Genomic DNA, 25268 nt, shown 5'->3' on the forward strand with positions numbered 1-25268 from the left:
TTAATGAACACGTTTACAGCTCTATTTTAAACCGTTGCAAACATACCCATAAAATTGTGTTTGCTTCACATTTTAAAAACCCCACTGCATTTCCCAAGCAAATAGGCATTTATGCAAACAAATAGCCTAACACGTGTCTGCCTGTTTCAAAGCAATTATTATTTGTCAATACAAATGTCCACTTGAGTAGTGCAAAGAAAATGCTCCCAGAAAGTTTGGCAGGCTCTGTTCTCTGCTTCAATTCTATCAGTATTCTTTTCATTACCATGTTAGGATCAAATTTCTAGAAATTCAAGGAAGAAAATGTAGAAGATGATGCTAACTTTCTTGCCACTTAAGAGACAATACTCACTATTTAAGTTTTGCTAATGTTTGTCAACCCCCCCAAAATAGAGTTTTATGCTCATCTAGGTATTTTGCTCTTATTCAGTTTTGTCTTAAGTAAAAATACATCTATTTGGGGGTTTTTGATATAACATTTTTGGTTATAATGGCTTGTAGCAGTCACTTGTATTTTCCTAGAAGAATGCCACCTTTTTTTCTTGTGCCACTGTGCATGTTTACAGAATTACACAAAACCTCCACAAAGGACTACAATACAAACACCTTTATCTCTGCCAGATATATAATATTTAGGAAGGATTTGTATAGGGTGCTATGAGTGGATCAATGATTGCTGTAGAAATGAAGTTTATGGGGAGCTAGATAATGCAGAGTTAGCTTAGCTAATGGGAATGTGTAGAAAGGATTCCAGGAAGGGGAAGCAGCTTGTACACAGGTTCTAAAGTTGGAATAAAGAGAGCACATGAAAAAGTCTGATGTGCAAAAATCCTGAGACTAAAGGGAAAAGTAGATAACATGAAGCTAGAGACATAGACACCTGTTGCATTAACTTAGACTACTTTCCAATAAGTAAGCAAGTAAGTAAGTTAATAAATAATCAAATAAATAAATAGGTAAGTGTATCTTATCTTTGAACATCCTTTCTATCAGGAATAGGGCCCACAATAACTTCTTTAGTGGATGATGGCTTTTAGTAGTAGTTCCTTGAACAACAGCTGCTCCTTCCAGGTCACTAAAGCTCACAGAATAGGTGGTTCCCACAGAGTGCCTCAGCCAGCAGTTACCGCAAAAGTTCCTGTCCATCTTTTTTTCAAAGAGACCTGGGACCCTTAGTGACACAATCCTGTCTTTCAGCACCGTGAACAGAGGCAGCTGTCATATGTCCTAGCTGTGCCCTCTAGCGGCAGCTGGAATGTTACCCAGCTCTTTGAAAAGGGTAATTAAAATACCTCTCAGTATTTGAAGTCAGTGAGTTTAGGGACATACTAGGAGAGGAAAGTCTTCCCCAACAACCTGTTCTCTCAGTTTGCCTATGATGCCTTCTATCCACAGTGCTCAAGGTAAAACAAACTGCTAATAATGAGTAAGCCATTTTAAGCTACATTAAAAGAGGGTTGAGGGAATTTCTGAGCTTTGATATATACAAATTTTCATCCAACCTCTCTATTGTGACTTATCTTACAGCATCTCCAGTCATTTTGAGGTTATGTCTGCCTCATTCTCTCTATGACCTATTTCATCTTATGATGTTTGTGTGAATACCCTTCTTTGATTTAATGGAACTGTTTACTTAAGACTTGGCTCTTTTTGTTACCAAGATATTTTTTCTTTTAACCCCAGGAGCACCACTCAGTTTTATGTCTGATTAACTTTTCTTAACAGAATCTAAATCCAGAGGCCATCTTTTTGCTTATTTATGAGATCTCTCTGGCTAAACGTCTTTTTTCATTAGCACATGTTTCTTCAGTATGAGATTTCACACACCATGCTTTAAGAACCTGGGAATTAAGGAAGATGGTGATGCAAGACCAAAGCAAAATCTAGCCCTGGCTTGTGGACAGCAGCAGCATCTGATTCCAAATCTGGCAGTAACTGGTTAAGAGATCTGCAGAGGGCAGAGTATAGTAACCCAGTGCTAGGAATCTTGCAAGGGAGAAACAGAAGGTCAAGGAATGAATGTTACCTTCTTAGGGAAGAGCTTTTTAAAAGAATTCTCAAGGAAATAGTTTTCTTATAGAAATAGTGGTGTTTGATGTTCTCAGTGCTTGAGTTGTATCTTCCCTGAGCTATGCCTAGGAACCCATTGTAGGATAGGCGCTGTGACTCACGCCTGTAATCCCAGCACTTTGGGATGCCAAGGCAGGCAGATGACTTGAGGCCAGGAGTTCGAGACCAACCTGGCAACATGGCGAAACCCTGTCTCTACTAAAAATACAAAAATTAGCTGGGTGTGGTGGCGGGCACCTGTAGTCCCAGCTATGCAGGAGGCTGAGGCATGAGGATGGCTTGAACCTGGGAGGCAGAGGTTGCAGTGAGCCGAGATCCAGCCACTGCACTCCAGCCTGAGCAACAGAGTGAGCCTCTATCTCAAAAAAAAAAAAAAAAATCCACTGTAGGGCCTGGTACTCTAAGTTGGATGTGTTTTTACCACTTCTTGCTCTGGCCAAGGCATGATTCACCAAAAATAATTACTTAATGTAAACACCGCATGTTCTCACTCATAGGGGGGAATTGAACAATGAGAACACATGGACACAGGAAGGGGAACATCACACTCCGGGGACTGCTGTGGGGTGGGAGGAAGGGGGAGGGATAGCATTAGGAGATACACTTAATGCTAAATGACGAGTTAATGGGTGCAGCACACCAACATGGCACATGGATACATATGTAACAAACCTGCACATTGTGCACATGTACCCTAAAACTTAAAGTATAATAAAAAAAAATTCTTTAAGGAATTCAAACTCCAGCATCACCCACCTTTGTTGAAAGGGTGAGAGGTCCATTCTATCTACTAGACTTTATTTTTTCTTAGACAATGCCACACTAGAACATCGGATTTGCTCTGCTTCAGAGAGTTGGAGATTCCCAGGAGTTTTATAGGAGAGTGGAGAGACTCTATTTCCAGGATCTTCCTTTTTTTTTGTATTTCTGCGTTGACTGACATTGTCCACTCAGCACCTGGAAAGCTCTGAGCACTGTCCATGCACAATACTCTGATCAGAAAAGGACACTAGAAGAGTTTTTGAATCAGTCTAAGGTCTAAATGACACAGGAATGTTATTCCTTGGCAACTAATCTCCATTATTTATATAATGCTTCCTTCTAACCAAAGGCTTCTAGATGAAACTCTGGATAATCAGAGTGTGTTAATTTAGGCATATTGTATCAAAAATATCAAAGTCATTATTTCCTTAGGAATTTGGACTTCTATTGGATAAGCTGTGTTATTATTGCTACAAAGTATGTTTTTATATAAAGTTGTATATGAGAACATCTGTATGTATATGATTAATACTAATGGCTAATAGGTACAAATGTCTTACATATACTACTCTGAAAATATGGTTGGAAGGTAAGTCAATCCTTCCTTGTTTGTTTCATTCTAGACAGAGTTGCACTTTGACTTTAAGAAACTAAAAATTTGTCTATTACCATCCATATAATAGCCTTGTTATGGAAAAATCATTTGTATTGACCACTAATTCAGGTAGAAAGAAGCAATTCCTACATATAGAACATTTCTCTCTTCCTGAAAGGCATTTGGATTTACTGACAAATTCAAATCGTTTTATGGGTAATATAAAAGTGATTCTGAAGTGTCTGTTTTAGCAAAGAAATAGTCTTTCAATATGTTATTTTAAATGTTTTGTTCATTATTATAACCATGTACCTGGGGGTCCTTAGATGAGATACTCCTTATAACTTTTAAAATAATGTAATATAAAATATAAGCTATTTTTTTCTGGGTTATTGTCTCTTTGTTAGTGGTAAATCAGTGAGTGGTGAGGAAATGTGAAGGCCTAGGATACAACTGTTTACTATTGTAGACTTTCTAAGGACTATACCCTTGGGCTACATGAAATTTATAATTTTTAAAAATTTTTTAAAAATTATACTTTAAGTTCTAGGATACATGTGCAGAACATGCAGATTTGTTACATAGGTATACATGTGCCGTGGTGGTTTGCTGTACCCATCAACCCATCAACTACATTAAGTATTTCTCCTAATGCTATCCTTCCCCTAGCCCCCAACTACCCAACAGGCCCCGGTGTGTAATGTTCCCCTCCCTGTGTCCATGTGTTCTCATTGTTCAGCTCCCACTTATGAGTGAGAACATGTGGTGTTTTGTTTTCTGTTCCTGTGTTAGTTTGCTGAGAATAATGGTTTCCAGCTTCATCCATGTCCCTGCAAAGGACATGAACTCATCCGTTTTTATGTCTGCATAGTATTCCATGGTGTATATGTGTCACATTTTCTTTATCCAGTCTATCATTGATGGCCATTTCTGTTGGTTCCAAGTCTTTGCTATTGTGACTAGTGCTGCAATAAGCATATGCGTGCATGTGTCTTTATAGCAGGTTGATTTATACTCCTTTGGATATATACCCAGTAATGGGATTGCTGGGTCAAATGGTATTTCTGGTTCTAGATCCTTGAGGAATCGCCACACTGTCTTCCTCAATGGTTGAGCTAATTTACACTCCCATCAACACTGTAAAAGCATTTCAATTTCTCCACATCCTCTCCAGCATCTGTTGTTTCCTGACTTTTTAATGATCACCATTCTAACTGACGTGAGATGGTATCTCATTGTGGTTTTTAATTTGCATTTCTCTAATGACCAGTGATGAGCTTTTTTTAAATATGTTTTTTGGCCACATAAATGTCTTCTTTCAAGAAGTGTCTGTTCATATCCTTTGCCCGCTTTTTGATGGGGTTGTTTTTTTCTTGTAAATTTGTTTAAGTTATTTGTAGATTCTGGATATTAGCCCTTTGTCGGATGGATAGATTGCAAAAATTTTCTTCCATTCTGTAGGTTGTCTGTTCACTCCGATGATAGTTTCTTTTGCTGTGCAGAAACTCTTTAGTTTAATTAGATCCCATTTGTCAATTTTGGCTTTTGTTGCCATTGCTTTTAGTGCTTTAGTCATCAAGGCTTTGCCCATGCCTATGTCCGGAATGGTATTGCCTAAGTATTCTAGGGTTTTTATGGTTTTAGATCTTATGTTTAAGTCTTTAATCCACCTTGAGTTAATTTTTGCATAAGGTGTAAGGAAGGGGTCCAGTTTCTGTTTTCTGCATATGGCTAGCCAGTTTTCCCAACACTATTTATTAAATAGGAAATCCTTTCCCCATTGCTTGTTTTTGTCAGGTTTGTCAAAGGTTGTAGATGTGTGGCATTATTTCTGAGGCCTCTGTTATGTTCCATTGGTTTATATAACTGTTTTGGTACCACTACTCTGCTGTTTTGGATACTGTATCCTTGTAGCATAGTTTGAAGTCAGGTAGCGTGATGCCTCCAGCTTTGTTCTTTTTGCTTAGGATTGTCTTGGCCATATGGGCTCTTTTTTGGTTCTATATGAAATTTAATGTAGTTTTTTTCTAATTCTGTGAAGAAAGTCAATGGTAGCTTGATGGGGATAGCATTGAATCTATAAATTACTTGGGGCAGTATGGCCATTTTCATGATATTGATTCTTCCTATCCATGAGCATGGAATGTTTTCTCCATTTATTTTGTCCTCTCTTATTTCCTTGAGCAGTGGTTTGTTATGATTTCCATTCTTTTGTATTTGCTGAGGAATGTTGTACTTTCAATTATGTGGTCAATTTTAGAATAAGTGTGATGTGGTGCTGAGAAGAATGTATATTCTGTTGATTTGGGGTGGAGAGTTCTGTAAATGCCTCTTAGGTCCTCTTGTTCCCGAGGTGAGTTCAAGTCCTGAATATCCTTGTTAATTTTCTGTCTCATTGATCTGTCTAATATTGACAGTGGGGTGTTAAAGTCTCCCACTTTTTTGTGGAAGTCTAAGTCTCTTTGTAGTTCTCCTTGAACAGGTCCTTCACATCCCTTGTAAGTTGTATTCCTAGGTATTTTATTCTCTTTGTAGCAATTGTGAATGGGAGTTCACTCATGATTTGGCTCTCTGTTTGTCTATTATTGGTGTATAAAAATGCTTGTGATTTTTGCATATTGATTTTGTATCCTGAGACTCTGCTGAAGTTGCTTATCAGCTTAAGGAGATTTTGGACTGAGTCCATGGGGTTTTCTAAATATAAAATCATGTCATCTGTAAACAGAGACAATTTGACTTCCTCTTTTCCTATTTGAATTTCCTTTATTTCTTTCTCATGCCTGATTGCCCTGGCCAGAACTTCCAATACTATGTTGAATAGGAGTGGTGAGTGAGGGCATCCTTGTCTTGTGCCAGTTTTCAAAGGGAATGCTTCTAGCTTGTGCCTATTCAGTATGACATTGGTTGTGGGTCTGTCATAAATAGCTCTTATTATTTTATGTTCCATCAATACCTAGTTTATTGAGAGTTTCTAGCATGAAGGGTTTTTTTTAATGTTTAAACATTTTTATTTCTCCAGAGAATTTAAAATATACAAACATGTGACTCTGTGAGGAAATGATCCAAAAAAGATTATAAATACAGCTATAAATGTCAAAGTTCCTAAAACATTTCACTGGCTCTATCTTCAGAAGAAAGTGTTTACACATAGAGCGCATGCCAGCATGTTTTATTATTGTGGGCATTAAATGTTACAAATGCAATCTGTTTGACATACACATAAATGATGGTCTATGCAAACCTTTAAGGATCACCTCAAATGCTGTGAAGCTGATTAGGAAGAACAATTCAGTAAGGCATGGGCAACAAGCTCCCCATTGCAAACAAGACATTGTCGTCCCTAGGAAACAATGAGAAATTCAGTTTCAATTTTTAGCTTAATAAATGTTTAACTTCTAAATTTTGCTCTTTTCCTTTTCTGATTTTCTAGCAAGGATTATAGTAAGTGGTTAGTCATGACTTGCTTTCTTGTACGACCCACTCAGGATCACCAAGATTTCTTCTATTTTCTTAAAAAGTAATAGAAAAGAAGGAAGGAGGAAGGATGAAAGAGAGGAGGGAAAGGAAAGAGGAAGAAAGGAGCGAGGAAGGAAGGAAAAGGAGGGAGGAGAAGGAAGGAGAGTGTTTTCTCATACAGACTTGTGGCATCTAGTGTCTACACATTGGTTTCTCCTACCCATGAAGGGGTGTTGAGTTTTATTGAAGGCCTTGTGCAGGTATTGAGATAATCACATGGTTTTTGTCATTGGTTATGTTTATGTAATGTATTATGTTTACTGATTTGTGCATGTTGAACCAGCTTTACATCCCAGGGATGAAGCCAACTTGATCATGGTGGATAAGCTTTTGGATGTGCTGCTGGATTTTGTTTGCCAGTATTTTATTGAGGATTTTTGCATCGATGTTCATCAGGGATATTAGCCTGAAATTTTCTTTTTTTGTTGTGTCTCTGCCAGGTTTTGGTATCAGGATGATCCTGGCCTCATAAAATGAGTTAGGGAGGACTCCCTCTTTTTCTATTGTTTGGAATCATTTCAGAAGGAATGGTACCAGCTCCTCTTTGTACCTCGGTAGAATTCTACTGAGAATCCATCTGGTTCTGGGCTTTTCTTGGTGGTAGGTTATTAATTACTCCCTCAATTTCAGAACTCGTTATTGGTCTATTCAGGGATTCAATTTCTTCCTTGTTTAGTCTTGGGAGGGTGTATGTGTCCAGGAATTTATCCATTTTTCCTAGATCTTCTAGTTTATTTGCGTAGAGGTGTTTATAGTATTCTCTAATGGTAGTTTGTATTTCTATGGGATCAGTGGTGATATCCCCTTTATCATTTTTATTGTGTCTATTTGATTTTTCTCTTTTATTCTTTATTTGTCTGCCTAGCCATGTATTTTGTTAATCTTTTCAAAAAACCAACTCCTGGATTCATTGATTTTTTGAAGGATTTTTTGTGTCTCTATCTCCTTCAGTTCTGCTCTGATCTTAGTTATTTCTTGTCTTCTGCTAGCTTTTGAATTTGTTTGCTCTTGCTTCTCTAGTTCGTTTAATTGTAATGTCAGGGTGTTGATTTTAGATCTTTCCTCCTTTCTCCTGTGGGCATTTAGTACTATAAATTTCCCTCTAAACACTGCTTTAGCTGTATCCCAGAGATTCTGGTATGTTGTGTCTTTGTTCTCACTGGTTTCAAAGAACTTATTTATTTCTGCCTTAATTTCATTATTTACCCAGTAGTCACTCGGGAGCAGGTTGTTCAGTTTCCAGGTAGTTGTGCAGTTTTGAATGAGTTTCTTAATCTTGAGTTCTAATTTGATTGCACTGTGTCCCGAGAGACTGTTTGTTATAATTTCTGTTATTTTGCATTTGCTAAGGAGTGTTTTACTTTCAATTATGTGGTCAATTTTAGAATAAGTGTGATGTGGTGCTGAGAAGAATGTATATTCTGTTGATTTGGGGTGGAGAGTTCTGTAAATGCCTATTAGGTCCTCCTGGTCCAGAGCTGAATTCAAGTCCTGAATATCCTTGTTAATTTTCTGTCTCATTGATCTGTCTAATATCGACAGTGGGGTGTTAAAGTCTCCCACTTTTTTGTGGCAGTCTAAGTCCCTTTGCAAGTGTCTAAGAATTTGCTTTATGAATCTGGGTGCTCCTGTATTGGGTCCATATATATTTAGGATATTTAGCTTTGCTTGTTGCATTGATCCCTTTACCATTATGCCCTGCCCTTCTTTGTCTTTCTTGGTCTTTGTTGGTTTAAAGTCTGTTTTCTCAGAGACTAGGATTGTAACCCCTACCATTTTTTTTTTTTTTTTTTTTTTGCTTTCCATTTGTTTGGTAAATATTCCTCTATCCCTTTATTTTGAGCATACGTGTGTGTTTGCATGTCAGATGGGTCTCCTGAATACAGCAGATCGATAAGTCTTAACTCTATCCGATTTGCCAGTCTGTGTCTTTTAATTGCGGCACTTAGCCCATTTACATTTAAAGTTAATATTATTGTGTGTGAATTTGATCCTGTCATTATTATGCTAACTGTTTATTTTGCCTGTTACTTGATGCAGTTTCCTCATAGTGTCGATGGTCTTTACAATATGGTATGTTTTTGCAATGGCTGGTACTGGTTTTTCCTTTCCATATTTAGTGCTTCCTTTAGGAGCTCTCATAAGGCAGGCCTGGTGGTGACAAAATATCTCAGCATTTGCTTGTCTATAAAGGATTTTTATTTCTCCTTCACTTATGAAGCTTAGTTTGGCTGGATATGAAATTCTGGATTGAAAATTATTTTCTCTAAGAATGTTAAATATTGGCCCCCAGTCTCTTGTGGCTTGTAGGGTTTCTGCAGAGAGATCCACTGTTAGTCTGATGGGCTTCCCATTGTGGGTAACCTGACCTTCCCCTCTGGCTGCCCTTAACATTTTTTCCTTCATTTCTACCTTGGTGAATCTGACAACTATGTGTCTTGGGGTGGCTCTTCTTGAGGAGTATCTTTGTGGTGTTCTCTGTATTTTGTGGATTTTAATGTTGACCTGTCTTGCTAGGTTGGGGAAGTTCTCCTGGATAATATCCTAAAGAGTGTTTTCCAACTTGGTTCCATTCTCCCTGTCACTTTCAAGTACACCAATCAAAGGTAGTTTTGGTTTTTTCACATGTTCACATATTTCTTGGAGGCTTTGTTCATTCCTTTTCATTATTCTTTCTCTAATCTTGCCTTCACACTTTATTTCATTAAGTTGATCTTCAATCTCTGATATCCTTTCTTCCACTTGATTGATTCAGCTACTGATACTTGTGTGTGTTTCACGAAGTTCTCGTGTTGTGTTTTTCAGCTCCATCAGGTCATTTATGTCCTTCTCTAAACTGGTTATTCTAGTTAACAATTCATCCAACCTTTTTTCAAGGTTCTTAGCTTCCTTGCATTGGGTTAGAACATGCTCCTTTAGCTTGGGGGAGTTTATTATTACCCACCTTCTGAAGCCTACTTCTGTCCATTCGTCAAACTCATTCTCTGTCCAGTTTTGTTCCCTTGCTGGTGAGGAGCTGTCAGCCTTTGGAGGAGACGAGGCATTCTGGATTTGGAATTTCGGCCTTTTGCACTGGTTTTTCCTCATCTTTATCTGCCTTTGGTCTTTGATGTTGGTGACCTTTGGATGGGGTTTCTGTGTGAACATCTTTTTTGTTGAGGTTGATGCTATTCCTTTCTGTTAGTTTTCCTTCTAACAGTCAGGCCCCTCTACTACAGGTCTGTTGGAGTTTGCTGGAGGTCCACGTGGGACCCCGTTTGCCTGGGTATCACCAGGGGAGGCTGCAGAACAGCAAAGATTGCTGCCTGTTCCTTTCTGTGGAAGCTTCGTCCCAGAGGGACACCTGCCAGATGCCAGCTGGAGCTCTCCTATATGAGGTGTCTGTTGACCACTGTTTGGGGGTATCTCTCAGTCAGGAGGCATGGGGGTGAGGGACCCCCTTGAGGAGGCAGTCTGTCCCTTAGCAGAGCTCAAGCGCTATGCTGGGAGATCCACTGCTCTCTTCAGATCCAGCAGGCAGGAACATTTAAGTCTGCTGAAGCTGTGCCCACAGCTACCACTTCCCCCAGGTGCTCTGTCTCAGGAAGATAGGAGTTTTATCTATAAGCCCCTGACTGGGGCTGCTGCCTTTCTTTCAGAGATGCCTTGCCCAGGGAGAACTAATCTAGAGAGGCACATTGGCTACAGTGGCTTTGCTGAGCTGTGGTGGGTTTCACCCCGTCCGAACTTCCCACAGCAGCTTTGTTTACACTGTGAGGGGAAAACCGCCTACTCAAGCCTCAATAATGGTGGATGTCCCTCCTCCCACCAAGCTCAAGCATCCCAGGTTGACCTCAGACTGCTGTGCTGGCAGTGAGAATTTCAAGCCAGTGGATCTTAGCTTGCTGGGCTCCTTGGGGGTGGGATCCACTGAGCAAGACCACTTGGCTCCCTGGCTTCATCCCCCTTTCCATGGGAGTGAATGGTTTCATCTCACTGGAGTTCCAGGTGCCAGTGGGGTATGAAAAAAAAATCCTGCAGCTAGCTCTTTGTCTGCCCAAATGGCTGCCCAGTTCTTTGCTTGTAACTCAGGGCCCTGGTGGTGTAGGCACCCGAGGGAATCTCCTGGTCTGTGGGTTGTGAAGACTATGGGAAAAGTGTAGTATCTGGGCCAGAATGCACTGTCCTTCAAGGCACATTCTCTCACAGCTTGCTTTGGCTAGGGGAGAGAGTTCCCCGACCCCTTGTGCTTCCTGGGTGAGGCAATACCCCACCCTGCTTCTGATTGCCTTCCATGGGCTGCACACACTGTCTAACCATTCCCAGTGAGATGAGCTTGGTACCTCAGCTGGAAATGTAGAATTCACCTGCCTTTTGCACTGATCTTGCTGGGAGCTGCAGACTGGAGCTGTTCCTATTTGGTCATCTTGCCAGTCACCTATCTTTCTCTTTTTTCTTTCTTTAAAATAACCTGAACATACTATACCTTTTTTCTTTATAAACTTTTAATTTTTTAAAACTTTTGATTATTGTGTAATAACACTTAGGTTAAAACACAAACACACCATAAAGCTGTACAAAATATTTTCTTTCTTTACATCCTTATTCTATAAACTTTTTCTATTTTTAAAATTTTTATATTTTTTGCTTTTTAAACATTTTTAAAAATGAAAACACAAGCACACATATTAGCTTAGGCCTACACAGGGTCAGCATATTCAAGACATTATTAGTTGATAAGAATTTTCAGCTCCATTATAATCTCCTGGGACCACCATTGGATATACAGTCCATCTTCATCTGAACATCAATAGGCGGTGTGTGAGTGTACCTCTAAAGATGATCACAGAGTTATCAGAATTATGCTAATTCCCACTTCAGTTTGTTTGGACTATTTGAGCTGATGTAATGTTTCCAGTCAGAAGACAAGAATAGAATAGCAGTGCACATTCTGAAAGCCTTATTTTCCTTTCTCCTTCAGGGTTTCGTAACCTAACTTGGCACAATAGGTTTCATGTGTTGTGCTCAAACTGCATATAACACTATATTTATGCCTTATATTTGTAGCCCCTATATTTATACCTTAGTATAAAAGAAATGAAAGAAATGTGTTTATCCTCTTCTCTGATTTTTACCCAGAATTATACAGATAGCTTCCCATTGTTTGGGTGGCAAGAAGAATAAATACAGGCATGTATTTATCCCCATGATATGCACTACATACAAATTTTTTAGTTTTGTCTTCACAAAAACCCAATGAGTTAGGCATTGTCTCAATTTTTTAATTGGATAAAATGCGGCTCTAAGAGGTAGACAATGATGAAGTAGCAGAATTTGCATTTAGACCTATGATCTCTGACTGCAAAGCCCATTCTCTTAGTTCCTATGTAATACAGGCTCCTGGAGCCTACTGGGTTAAGAGAGAGCTATGAAGCTCCTTTTCTGCTTTTCCATTGTTAATGCAGCTCTGTGGTACCTGAAGCACTGCTTCAAACGAAGGAAATGATGTACCTTTTTTGTTGCTTGTTTTTTGCTTTTGTTTTTTTTTTCCTTTAAATTTATTTATTCCCAGCTTTACTGATATGTAATTGACCAATAAAAATGGTATATACTTAAGGCTTATAATCTGATGTTTTGATTTATGTATACACTGTGAAATGATTACCACAACCAAGCTAATTAAAATATCCATTACCTCACATAGTTACCAATTTTTTGTGTGTATGTAGTGAGAACTCTCCTACTCTCTTAGCAAATTTCAAGTATAGAATACATTGTTAATAACTGTAGTCACCATGTTGTACATTAGAACTCCAGAACTTATTCATCACATAATCAAATATTTGTATCCTTTAACCAACATCTTTCAATTTCCTCCATTCCCCAGCCTCTGGCAAATACCAGTCTACTTCCTGTTTCTGAGTTCCACTTATTTGGATTCCACATACAAGTGAGATCATGCAGTATTTGTTTCTGTTATCTAGCTTATTTTACTTAGCACAATGTCCTCTAGGTTCGTCCACATTGCTACAAATGACAGGATTTCCTTCTTTCTTAATGATTTTCTCATCCATTATGCATATTTCTCATATCTTCTTTTTCCATTCATCCCTTGATGGACACTTAGGTCCATATCTTGGCAATTGTGAATAATGCTGCAATGAACATAAAATGCAGATTTTTTTGAGACCCTGATTTCATTTTCTTTGGATATAAACCCAGAAGTGGGATTGATGGATCAAATGGTAGTTTTATTTGTAGTTGTAGTTTTTTGAGGAATCTCCATATTGTTTTCCATAATCTCTCTACCAATTCATAATCCCATGCACAGTGTACAACTGTTCCCTTTCTCCGCATCGTCATCAGCACTGATTATTGTTTGACCTTTTCATAATAGTTATGCTGACAGGTGTGAGGTGATATATCACTGTTGTTTTGATTTACAGGAAGGAATGTATTTTTGATGTATTAAAATGCTACTTTCCTCTGGCTTACGTAGAATGCAGGCACTTTGGGTATTATCAATAAAATACAGGCTCTAAATTTGTAAGAAAGGAATCTCTAAGTGCCATGTGTCCCCGTAAAATATTGATTGTGAATCAATTAACATTCACTGTTAAAATAGATGTAGCTAAGAAAATGAACCATACAGGTAATTTATTAAGTGCTTACTCTATGCTAGGCACTCCTTTTGCCAAGATACACATGGCATAAAATGGAAAGAACATTTCTCAAAGATTCTTAAGACTATAGTCTTGGGAAACTAAACTCTTGAGATAATTGTATGAAAAAGAGTCTAACATCTTTAAATAGCTGCCTACCTTTCTCTAAACTAGTTAAGAAAGGGTCTAGTGAAAACATGGGCACCATGTAATCCACCTTGTAGGATTCAGAGTGCCTGAGATAGAATTCTAAATTTCTTTGCAGAGAGAAAAAGCAAATTAAAAGATGAAGGAATACTATATCCATGTAAGTCTATGGCCAGTGAAGACACTTTTGGGTATGGACAACTCATTTTATCCTATATGAACTTCTTTTAAAGTAATCATACAAATATATACACCTAGAAAAGTGAAAATTCAACAAGAGAGAGGGGAGTGGGATATCTGAAAAAGCAATGAGCAAAGAAAACAATGGAATCAAGGCTAAAATAGTAACTATGTAACCTGGCTATGAAACAATGTAATAATTAAGGATCTATCACACAAAACGTATATAAGATGTAAAAATACGGTATATTCATAATATAGAATTCTAACTATACTTAAGTTTAAAATAAAGGTGATGTGCATTGTAGAATGTTTAGTTAATGAAATACAGGTGATATATCTGAATATACTAGCTGAGATGTGTCTCTAAGATATTTTGTTAATTGGAAAATATATAATGTAATTTATAAAATAGACACCATGTATGTAAGATATTTATATATGAAAAAGAGTGAAAATACTTAGGAACAATATATACCAAAACTCGAACAGGTTTTATCTTTGTGGGGGTGGGATTGCAAGGAAGCAGGGGTTGATGATGAAGAACATCTTTTACATTTTATTTTATTAATTTCCTATAATGTTTAATGTTTTAATAAGCATAAATTAATGTAAAATTTCATTATTAAAATGGCTTTTAAAAATAAAGGATATATCCTGTGGAATAGCGAGAAGTAGCTTACCAGCAGTGATCTTGGACAAGTGCTATTTGAGTTTCCATATCTCTTCGGTAAGCTGAAGACTTCGCTATTGACCTCAAAGTTAGTGAGTTTGTGCGTGTGTGTGGTTTAAACGTAACACAATGCCATATGTAAAGTGCTAATTACAATGTCAGTGATATAGTGTTCCCTTAACCAATAGCAGTCAATAATATGCAACATATATTCAACGTAGGTAACCATAAACCACTAAAATGAAGTTGTAATCATAGAGCAATGTTAGTTTGTTGGTTACTTATTCACCGATGAGCAATGTTGCTTAAGCAATAGTTTTTTTTTTTTAAACATTTTTGTTTGTGTTCATATATTTGGTGAAATAAATATAAATTTTTCAAAGCAATCTTGAGATTATTTATACTGAACAGTAATAGATCAACAGTAAAATATGCAGGTTGGTAAAAGTTAAAAGACATCTCATTTCTCATTTATAAAAAGAGATATACAAATGTTTGGAGACACTTTTAGTTGAAGATTGTATATCTAAGGAAGTAAACATTTTGTCACGTAAGGACAGAATAGTTGAAGTGGGAGTGAAGTCGAGAAGTGGTTTATTCCCCCAAAATGGTATCTTTCAACAATATTTTTAAAAGATAACATATTGGCGTTATTACTATAAACCTATTATGAGATGATATTAGAACAAGCAGTGTGTAATTATGCTCCTAAGACATGTATAGGAGGAGCTAGAGCAAAGTGTGGCAACTCTTTTTTTTTTTTTTTTTTTTTTTTTGAGTGGAGTCTCGCTCTGTGGCCCAGGCTGTAGTGCAGTGGTGTAATCTTGGCTCACTGCAAGCTCCTCCTCCCGAGTTCATGCCGTTCTCCTGCCTCAGCCTCCGGAGTAGCTGGGACTACAGGCGCCCGCCACTGCGCAGGGCCAAATTTTTTGTATTTTCAGTAGAGACGGGGTTTCAGTGTGTTAGCCAGGATGGTCTCTACCTCCCCACCTCATGATCCGCCCGCCTCAGCCTCCCAAAGTCCTGGGATTACAGGCGTGAGCCACCGCACCCGGCCAAAGTGTGGCAACTCTTCATGTGCTCACACTTCCACCATCCAATGGTAGTTTTTTTCTCTCTAGCCCCAAACTCAGGTTCTGTCCTAGGTATGCTCCTTTGATGTTAGATCTAAGCTTGGTCTTTGTTTAATGTTGAAGAAAATGACCCTTGTCTATGCCCTATTTTTATAGTCTCAAAAGAATCATTTATTTAAAAATGCATAGACTTATGTTAAGAATCTTTATGTCTCAGTGTTTCTGAAACAATGAGACACATAAAATTTGTGGAAATGGTATCATTGAACTAGAGAGCCAGCTCCTTTGGGAATGGGCATTGGCCACTTTTGACATGGAAAATTATCCTCAGGAAGTATATTTGGTGTTTTCATTATAATATCATAGAAAATATTTATAGAAAAAGTTTCATATGTTTTAGTTTTTTGTTGGTTTGTTTTTTGGTAATCATCTTTATGCCATAGTCTTTACCACTTCTGAAGATCAACCTGGCTCCTCTTCCGCCTGTCCTCAAAGTGCTAACATTTTTAAAGATATTCTTAGAATACTTCTTTATTACCACACGTTACTTGCACGATACGATCTACTCATACTACAAAATCAACATCACCATCCCTCTTATGTCTCCAGACCTTCAGATCCTTGTTTCCAGTTTCCTAGTGGATGGCATCACCAGAATGACTTTCCACAGGCACTTAAACTCTCAATATTTCTATGAGATTTAATTTTATTTTCCAGCCAACTTGTTACCGCTGTTTTCCTTACAGATGCAAGCAAACTTTCTCAACCTTTTCATGTTTCTATTTAGCCAAGAATCATCAAGCTGAGTTAATCCTACCTCTGAATTACCTCTTAAATCTATCATTTCTTCCTTTTTCTCTGCTACTGTTTTGGTTCAGGTTCACTTCTTTTTCAAATGAAGTATTGCAATTAGTTATTTAACTAGTCTCCCTTCCTTCAAGTTCTCTCTCTATTAAACCACCCTTTAATATCTACTCAGCGATTCTTCTAGAGCTAGGATGACCTACTTAAAAAGAAAACAAAATGAAATGTAGTAACTCCCTATTTCCTGTAAGATTAAGTTTAAATGCCTTAGCAGCACCTTTACGATTTGGCCCTAGCCTGCCTTCTACAAGTTTTTGGCAAGCTCTTCTATTTCTCCTCTAAAGTAATGTTCCCTAGGGTTCAGCAGTAAGAAGCCATTTTCTTTTTTCCCCTTTCTTTATTGACAAGTGAAAATTGTGTATAATTGTGGTATACAGTATAAGGCTATGAGATATGTATACATTGTGGAATGGCAAAATCAAGCTATTTACCATCTGCATTATCTCACATACTTGTTTTTTTGTGTTTGGTGAGAATGCTTAAAATCTACTCAGCATGGTCTCACTTATATGTGGAGTGTAAAAAAGTTGAACTCATATAAACAGAGTAAAATGGTGGATACCTGGGGATGGGGGTGGGTGGAGTAGAGAGATGTTTGTCTATGAATATAAAATTTTAGTTAGAGAATAATAAGTTTTTTTTTTTCATTCTTACATTTGACATGTCCGTTCTCTGCTCTGCTTTGGCACTGACTGCCCTGAGACAGAGTCTTGCTCTGTCGCCAGGCTGGAGTGCTGTGGTGCGATCTTGGCTCACTGCAACCTCCGTTTCCCGGATTCAAGCGATTCTCCTGCCTCTGCCTCCCAAGTTGCTGGGACTACAGGTGTGTGCCACCATGCCCGGCTAATTTTTTTTTTTTTTTTTTTTTGTATTTTTAGTAGAGACAGGGTTTCACCATGTTGGCCAGGATGATCTGATCTCTTGACCGCGTTATCTGCCCGCCTTGGCTTCCCAAAGTGCTAGGATTTCAGGCGAGAGCTACCGTCCCCGGCCATGTTCTTTATTCTTGGAAGAACTCCTCTGGTCCATGCACTAGCTGTTAAACTACCAAGCCTCTTTTATCTACCACATCTAAGGATCATCTCTTCTGTTATACCTTCTCTACCTTTCAACTTTGACTATGATTGCTGGAATGTTACACATAGTGCTGGTCGCATCACACTGTGATGGCTTAATTGATGCCTCCAGTAGACTGTGAACTACTTGAGAGCCAGGACCATGTGCCATTTATGTTTGCATTTCTTTATTCCACTCAGTATTCTTGTAGTTCACTATACAGCTATTTTGTTAATAAGACAAAAGAAATTGGAGTTGTTAGTATTGAACAGCTCTGGGGACTTTGCTGAGGAACCTTCCTGTTTTTTCCAGATTTATATACTCTTTTAGACATTGTCCTACTCCCTTCCTAACCTAAGTAAAAAGCAACTACTGAGGGAATAAGAATATTTAAGACAGTGTTAATGATGATTACAACTGAAACCTGCTTTGATTCTTTACCCACACTGAGATATTCCAGAGAGGCTTCCTGACTGTCAGCACCACTTGAAGCCTTTCCCATTGTATCACTGAAGGCAAAGAATTCATTGCATTTGGAAGCTAAGCTGTTTAATAGCTAAATTTATGCTCATCCTTTGTTGAGTTCAGCCACTTACTTTACTTGCCATATTTTTAGGTAGTCACAGCAGCACTTTCAAAAATATATGCTTGCTTTCTTTCCTTTTCAACATTTCAATTCATGTTTCATTGTTTGAAGTTCAATATATATTGATGCTATGCTTAATATAAATTTTAAAAACTATTTTATTGTGGTATGAGCGCTTAATGTGAGTTCCACCCTCTTAACAAATTTTTAAACTGTAAAATACAATATTGGCTATAAGTACAATGTTGTACAGCAGATCTCTAGAATTTATTTCAACCTGATTAACTAAAACTTTATGCTCATTTTCTTCTCCGCCCTTTCCCCCCAACAGCATGCTTTTTTTTTAATTGTTTGCTTTATGTTTGTGGTTATATTGAAGGGAGATTTTCTTTCAAGAATGCTTTATGCTCTTAAATCTGATTACAAATTAATAATTTACATAAAATATTATGTAGTGAGATTCAGAGGTAAAAATATCTGGTGATGACAACAGCTAAGACTACTATTGAACAGTGTTCCAGGTACTGTCCTTAGAAATTTGAATGGAGTGCCCTATTTAATCCTCACAACAGCCCTGTGAAGAAGATGGATATTCTTCTATTCCCTAGCAGAGAGAAACAGTGAAGCTTAAACAAGTTAAGTAACTTGCCCACATCACACAGCTGTTAAAGATCAGAGCCTGGACTGGGATTCAGGCAGTCTGACTCCAGAGTGCACTCCCATAATTACTACAGCTGTGGATAACATAATTTAGAACTAAACAATTTTTATTCTACCTGAAAATCAGAGGTTTGTCTGTCAGAGGAGTCTTAGCATCTTTTTGAATAGATTGATTCTTCCTTCTTGAAACCATATTCACTACTTCCACATGTTTTCCTTTCATTTCCCCCTATGTTACTGGTAAATTGAACTGTAAATCCCTCTTCTCCTCCTTCTTTGGGATAATTTCATTACTGCTTCATTAGCCAGTGCATCATGAAAGCATCTCAATACAGCCCTTTGCTGATGCTGAGATATAAGCACTAAGCCACTACTATATATGTTCCTGTATTTATTCTTTTTGCCACACAAACAATGAGAAACTGTCTAGATAATTCCAGGCAAAAACCAGAGAAGAGGATACACATATATTTGTTTTATACTGAGGCATAAATGTAGGAACTGTGATAAGGGCAATGCTTATGTAACTAGGCAAGTGCAGATTCAGATGTTTAATCAATTAGATTTTATTAACACACACACTCTGTCTCCCACATCCAAAGATATGTACTATTTTTACTGATTAATGTTAGCTTTAAATTTTACATTATAGCTACTCTGTGTTATAGAAAAATAGTATCTTTTGAAATGCAGTACCTTCAGAAAATTAGTGGGAAAGCTGTAATTGTTTTTATTAGTTTTATAATTATAATGAAAAATACTAACTCTGGAACTGCTAAGGATAATACTTTTGATGTGAGAGTAAATATTTTTCCATAATGGAATGGCTTTATTGTCAGGATAGATTGGAAATGTAATGCTTTTTTCTTAAGAAAAGTTATATATTCCTATGCATAATCCTCCTCTCCCAAGAAATATTTTTCCTCTCAACTTTATCCTGTTAGAAATTAATATTTAGTCCTTATTAAAAATTACTTGTGCTAAAGCAACCATTTTGCTGTTATTAGTCATTTCTACCGTTTGAATGTGGTCCATTTCTGGGATAATATTTTGGTATGAAGAAAATCTGTAAACAGGAAACAGTTTGGGTACATAGGGGAAAGGAGAGTTACCAAAGCAAGGGTTGAGCAAAAGTGAAAGGGAAGTACTTACAACTAAAAAAAAAGTTGGCAGCAAAGATAACCTTCTGTCAATTTCCTATATTTTCCCCAAGACCACTAATGGCCATCTGATAGCCCCATTTGACTCCACAGCAGGGTGTTCGCTTATTGTGGGGAGCTGACACTTTAAAAGGACTGACTGCATACACGAGGCTGGTCCGTGTTTCTCTTAGATGTGACCTTGCCCCGACAATAATCCAGTGACTGATTCTCCATTGGTCAGTGTTATCTATTCTTCCTTCATCTCTGCACACAATGGCCCTCTGCATCTTTCCATGAAGGCATTGCTATTGCCTTGGGGATCACAGCAGATGCAACTGTACTCGAGCTAGCAGCCTGAAAGAGTTGACAGTTTTTTTGTTAGCCTACCCAGAGTTTCAGTTTTGGCTTTTCAGGGTGCTGTCACGGGATACAAACGCATGATGAAGTTGCATTTTATCTCAGATGCAATGAATTTTCATGGAGACCAACTTGCAGGGTTTTTAAGCTCAGCATTGTTAGGAAGATCACAGCTTCAGCTGGTATTCTTTCTGTGGTGAGAATAGTCCAACCACACTCATGTTACCTCAGTTTGAACAGGCAAATAGGAGACTACTTCTTGGCTTGAATAGAAGGATTACAAGATCTAAGAGCTTTTGTTCTAGTTTAGATGACAAAGGTTCTCTGCATCCGTGTCCCTGGGGGAGCCCATTTTTTCCCACATTCCAAGCACTTGGCTGTGTAATCCTGGGCAAAACTTCTCCCAGGCAAGATCTCCATATGTATTATTTGGCTTCTTTCTCTAATTGTCCTCAAACATCAGCTTGGTATTCACAATAATAGCTACAATTATTGAGCCCTTTCCAAATGCTAGCCACTGTTCTAAAGGTTTTACCTGTTTAGCTCATTCAATCCTCACAAACTTATGAAGTAGATATCATATTGCCTACATTTTACAGATTCAGGAAACAGAGGCACAGGGAAGTTAAAATAACTTGACCAGGGGCGCACAGCTTGGCAGTGTCAGAGCTGGGAAGGAATTCCAGGGAGTCTGGCTCTCAAATTTATGGTCTTGCTCCCCAGGGATTGAGAGTGCATCCTTTCAGCAACCAGTGGTTGAGTAAAATGCTATTTTCAGGTCACATTTGTATCCTAACAAGAGTCCCCCACAGCTAAGTCTAGGGAAGTGTCCCTGGAACACAGCTATAATTCCTAATGGGCCTGAATTTTAAAAAGCTTTCCAGGAATGACCATTCATTTTAAGAACAGTTTGGAAGGAGACTGGAGGGTCCAATGAAGCTGCTGAGTAGTAATCAGGCTGGTATCTGAGACAAGACTCAGAACTGGTTCTCCAGGGGCATGGCAATATAATTTTATTGTGAAATGTGGCTTTTTAATGGGTAGCTGGGGACTCCATTCAACAGCCTTACCTTAAAACAGCAAGTCCGCATATTGGATGGTTTACTGGTCTTGGCTATTTTAGTTCCCGTGGGTCCTTAGTTCTGTTAGCTCCTGTCCTTGATTCTTTCATGTCAGGATAAGAAGTTACTGCTTTAACTACAGGCCAGTGTGGTCATTGTGGCCACTGGTTCTTCTATATCTCTGTGCAGTTCGAGATACAATTCTTTCCTAAGAAATAATCTTGGGGTCCTAGGAGAACAGTGTCTGAATGTGACTCTCATAATCCACCCTGAAGTGACCTCTCAGTCATTGACCACATGTTGTTGGTTTCTCTAGAATTGACAATTACTTAAAGTCACTTTCCTAGATCACATGTTAAGCCCTGCAAGGTAAAAAATTATGTCTTATTCAACATATTCATTGCTTATTATAGGTGGTAGTAAACATGTTATTTTGTTTTGACCAGTTAAAATATACCAGAGTCTCTTTGCAAAACCAACTTTTCTAATATGACTGTAATATGGATAACTAAATAGTCTAAAGGGTGTCAGTTGACATATGTCTGAGAATCACACAGTTTGTTTCATATTTATATATTTCTTCTAACAAAATGGGATACATGTGCAGAATATGCAGGTTTGTTACACAAGTATACATGTGCCATGGTGTTTTGCTGCACCTATTGACCCGTTCTCTAAGTTCCCTCCCCTCACCTCTCCACCCCTCAACAGTCTCTGGTGTGTGCTGTTTGCCTCTCTGTGTCCAGAGAATCATACAGTTTTAAAGCTTAGGGTAATTTTGAAATAGAAAAAGAACATAATGATTTATAAAATTCGATTTCAAAAGTGTTTGAATTTTTGTGCTAAGAAGTAATTACTTTGGTTTGTATTTGAATTAACTTTGCTTTATTCATGCTGGGTGGCCTTTTCTTCCATTAACCAATGGTTTTATATAATTTTTAGGTCATATTTAGTAATTTTTCCACCCACATCTCCCTTCTTCCATTGTTACACAAAAATAGAAGTGGTATTTTATCACATATTAAAAAATATTGGCCAGATGCTGATGGTGCTTTTAAAATGTAATTATTTAATTCTGAGACTCTGGGAGAGGGGGCTTAGATCTGTGCTTTGGGTGTTCTTCTCAGATGCGGTGCTTTTAAAAAAAAGTGTAATTATTTAATTCTGAGACTCAGAGAAGGCTTGGATCTATGCATTGGGTGTTATTCTCAGATGCAGAGATGTAAATGCCATTTTTCTGCTCTGTTTTCAGGTCACGTGTGCCAATTTAACGAACGGTGGAAAGTCAGAACTTCTGAAATCAGGAAGCAGCAAATCCACACTAAAGCACATATGGACAGAAAGCAGCAAAGACTTGTCTATCAGCCGACTCCTGTCACAGACTTTTCGTGGCAAAGAGAATGATACAGATTTGGATCTGAGATATGACACCCCAGAACCTTATTCTGAGCAAGACCTCTGGGACTGGCTGAGGAACTCCACAGACCTTCAAGAGCCTCGGCCCAGGGCCAAGAGAAGGCCCATTGTTAAAACGGGCAAGTTTAAGAAAATGTTTGGATGGGGCGATTTTCATTCCAACATCAAAACAGTGAAGCTGAACCTGTTGATAACTGGGAAAATTGTAGATCATGGCAATGGGACATTTAGTGTTTATTTCAGGCATAATTCAACTGGTCAAGGGAATGTATCTGTCAGCTTGGTACCCCCTACAAAAATCGTGGAATTTGACTTGGCACAACAAACCGTGATTGATGCCAAAGATTCCAAGTCTTTTAATTGTCGCATTGAATATGAAAAGGTTGACAAGGCTACCAAGAACACACTCTGCAACTATGACCCTTCAAAAACCTGTTACCAGGAGCAGACCCAAAGTCATGTATCCTGGCTCTGCTCCAAGCCCTTTAAGGTGATCTGTATTTACATTTCCTTTTATAGTACAGATTATAAACTGGTACAGAAAGTGTGCCCTGACTACAACTACCACAGTGACACACCTTACTTTCCCTCGGGATGAAGGTGAACATGGGGGTGAGACTGAAGCCTGAGGAATTAAAGGTCATATGACAGGGCTGTTACCTCAAAGAAGAAGGTCACATCTGTTGCCTGGAATGTGTCTACACTGCTGCTCTTGTCAACTGGCTGCAAATACACTAGTGGAAAACAATCTGATGTAATTTCTACCCAGTCAGCTTCATCCCTCAGTATAATTGTAAATCATCACAGGTTTTGAAGTCACACCTGAAGACATGCTCTCACATATAGAGGTACACAAACACACTGCCATGCACATTTCAGCTTGCATCTATCATGATTCCTGTTGAGAGGGCTTTCATTGTCTGACTCATAAAGGTTCAGGATCAACTATCATCAAACGGAAGGATTAACTAGACAGAGAATGTTTCTAACAGTTGCTGTTATGGAAATCTCTTTTAAAGTCTTGAGTACATGCTAATCAATAATCCCCACTCATGCATTCCTACTGCTTGGAGTAGCTGTACTGGTAAATACTACTGTAGGAATATCTGCTTGTTAAAATGGAAAAACGTGTCTTTAGAGCTCAGTATTCTTTATTTTACAAACACAACAAAATGTAGTAACTTTTTTCCAGCATACAGTAGGCACATTCAAGGTGGTCCAAGATGGCTCTTTTTTCTATAAAAGGGGCCTGTTCTCAGTAAAGATGAGCAAACATTTGGAATTTACATGTGGGCAGACATTGGGATAACAACTTTCATCACCAATCATTGGACTTTAGTGAAGTTGAGACCAGCTAAGGCTGCTTAAAATAAGTTCTGATCATTATATAAGAAGGGAAATTCCTGGCAGACACCATGTAAGTTGTAAGTGTCTGTCTTATCTTTACTAAACATATTGTAACAAATTCAGTATCCTAGTCTTCATTTGTATGAATGGTTTGTATTGTACATAGTTTAACCAAGTGTTATTTGAGCTGCTTATTAATATTAACTTGTACTTGTCTCTCTGCTTGTTATTGGTTAAGAAAAAAGGATATGAGGAATTCATTTTATCAACGTAGCTGTGAACACCATTAAAAAGACAAACTTAATGTACAGAGCATTTATTCAGATCAAGTATTGTTGAAAGCTATACATATACAACATTACAGTCTGTCTGTATTTAGATATTTTATTTCTGGACAAAATGAAATTGTACATAAAAATAAAACACTTAAAGTTGAGTTTCAATATGCACTTGTGTAAGATGGTGATTTAAATGGTTCTGACAAGAAGAATGTGCTGGAATACAGTCCTGGCTTTGCATCTCATATCTCTAAATTTGTACAGAACTATCTAAACTGCTGTTGCCCAGTCAAAACAACTTAAGAGTTTCAATCTGAAGCCTGGGGAATTTGTGGCATATAGCATTGCACACATTTTTGGTTTACTGTCATGCTGGTTATTCAAGAATACCAAAAATCAATGAACATAGGGAGATAATTGAGGTCTCCTAAATTAATTATATATAGTTGAATTATTTCCTGACCAGTCTTTATTTAGCAGAAGAATGGAAGTGAAAGCATTCTTTTTGCTTTAACAGAATCAAGATGCCTGAAGATTGTAGCTGAATTTTCCTGCTTATACTGTAATGACTCAACTGAAGAAATTGTGATAACATTGGAGGGCTTCAATGCTCAATTTACCTATAGCAGATTGGATCAACATATATATATATATATATATTATATATATATATATATAATCATTGTTTATGGACATTAACTTTAACAAATAATTGCTGTACACAATTTCAGCAAAATAACCAGATGAAGAAATATGTGAGGTGACCAATTTTTAAAGCCACGAGTTGGGAATCAGAATTTGAATCGTTTCAAAGGTTAACAAACTATGTCAAATTAAGAACACA

General features: G+C 37.8%; 1 protein-coding gene across 1 annotated transcript in view; it reads left to right on the plus strand.

Moving 5' to 3' along the window:
- The window catches only part of NXPH1 (neurexophilin 1), a 319530-nt gene extending 294939 nt beyond the window's left edge, over window positions 1–24591 (plus strand). Inside the window, exon 3 of the mRNA XM_003252556.4 lies at window positions 22636–24591. Within this exon, the coding sequence (XP_003252604.1) occupies window positions 22636–23397 (762 nt within the window). The 3' untranslated portion in view covers window positions 23398–24591. The remainder of the gene's footprint in view (window positions 1–22635) is intronic.
- Window positions 24592–25268: the final 677 nt, after the last annotated feature.

Source organism: Nomascus leucogenys, chromosome 11 (assembly GCF_006542625.1).
Source record: "Nomascus leucogenys isolate Asia chromosome 11, Asia_NLE_v1, whole genome shotgun sequence".
Taxonomy (NCBI): domain Eukaryota; kingdom Metazoa; phylum Chordata; class Mammalia; order Primates; family Hylobatidae; genus Nomascus; species Nomascus leucogenys.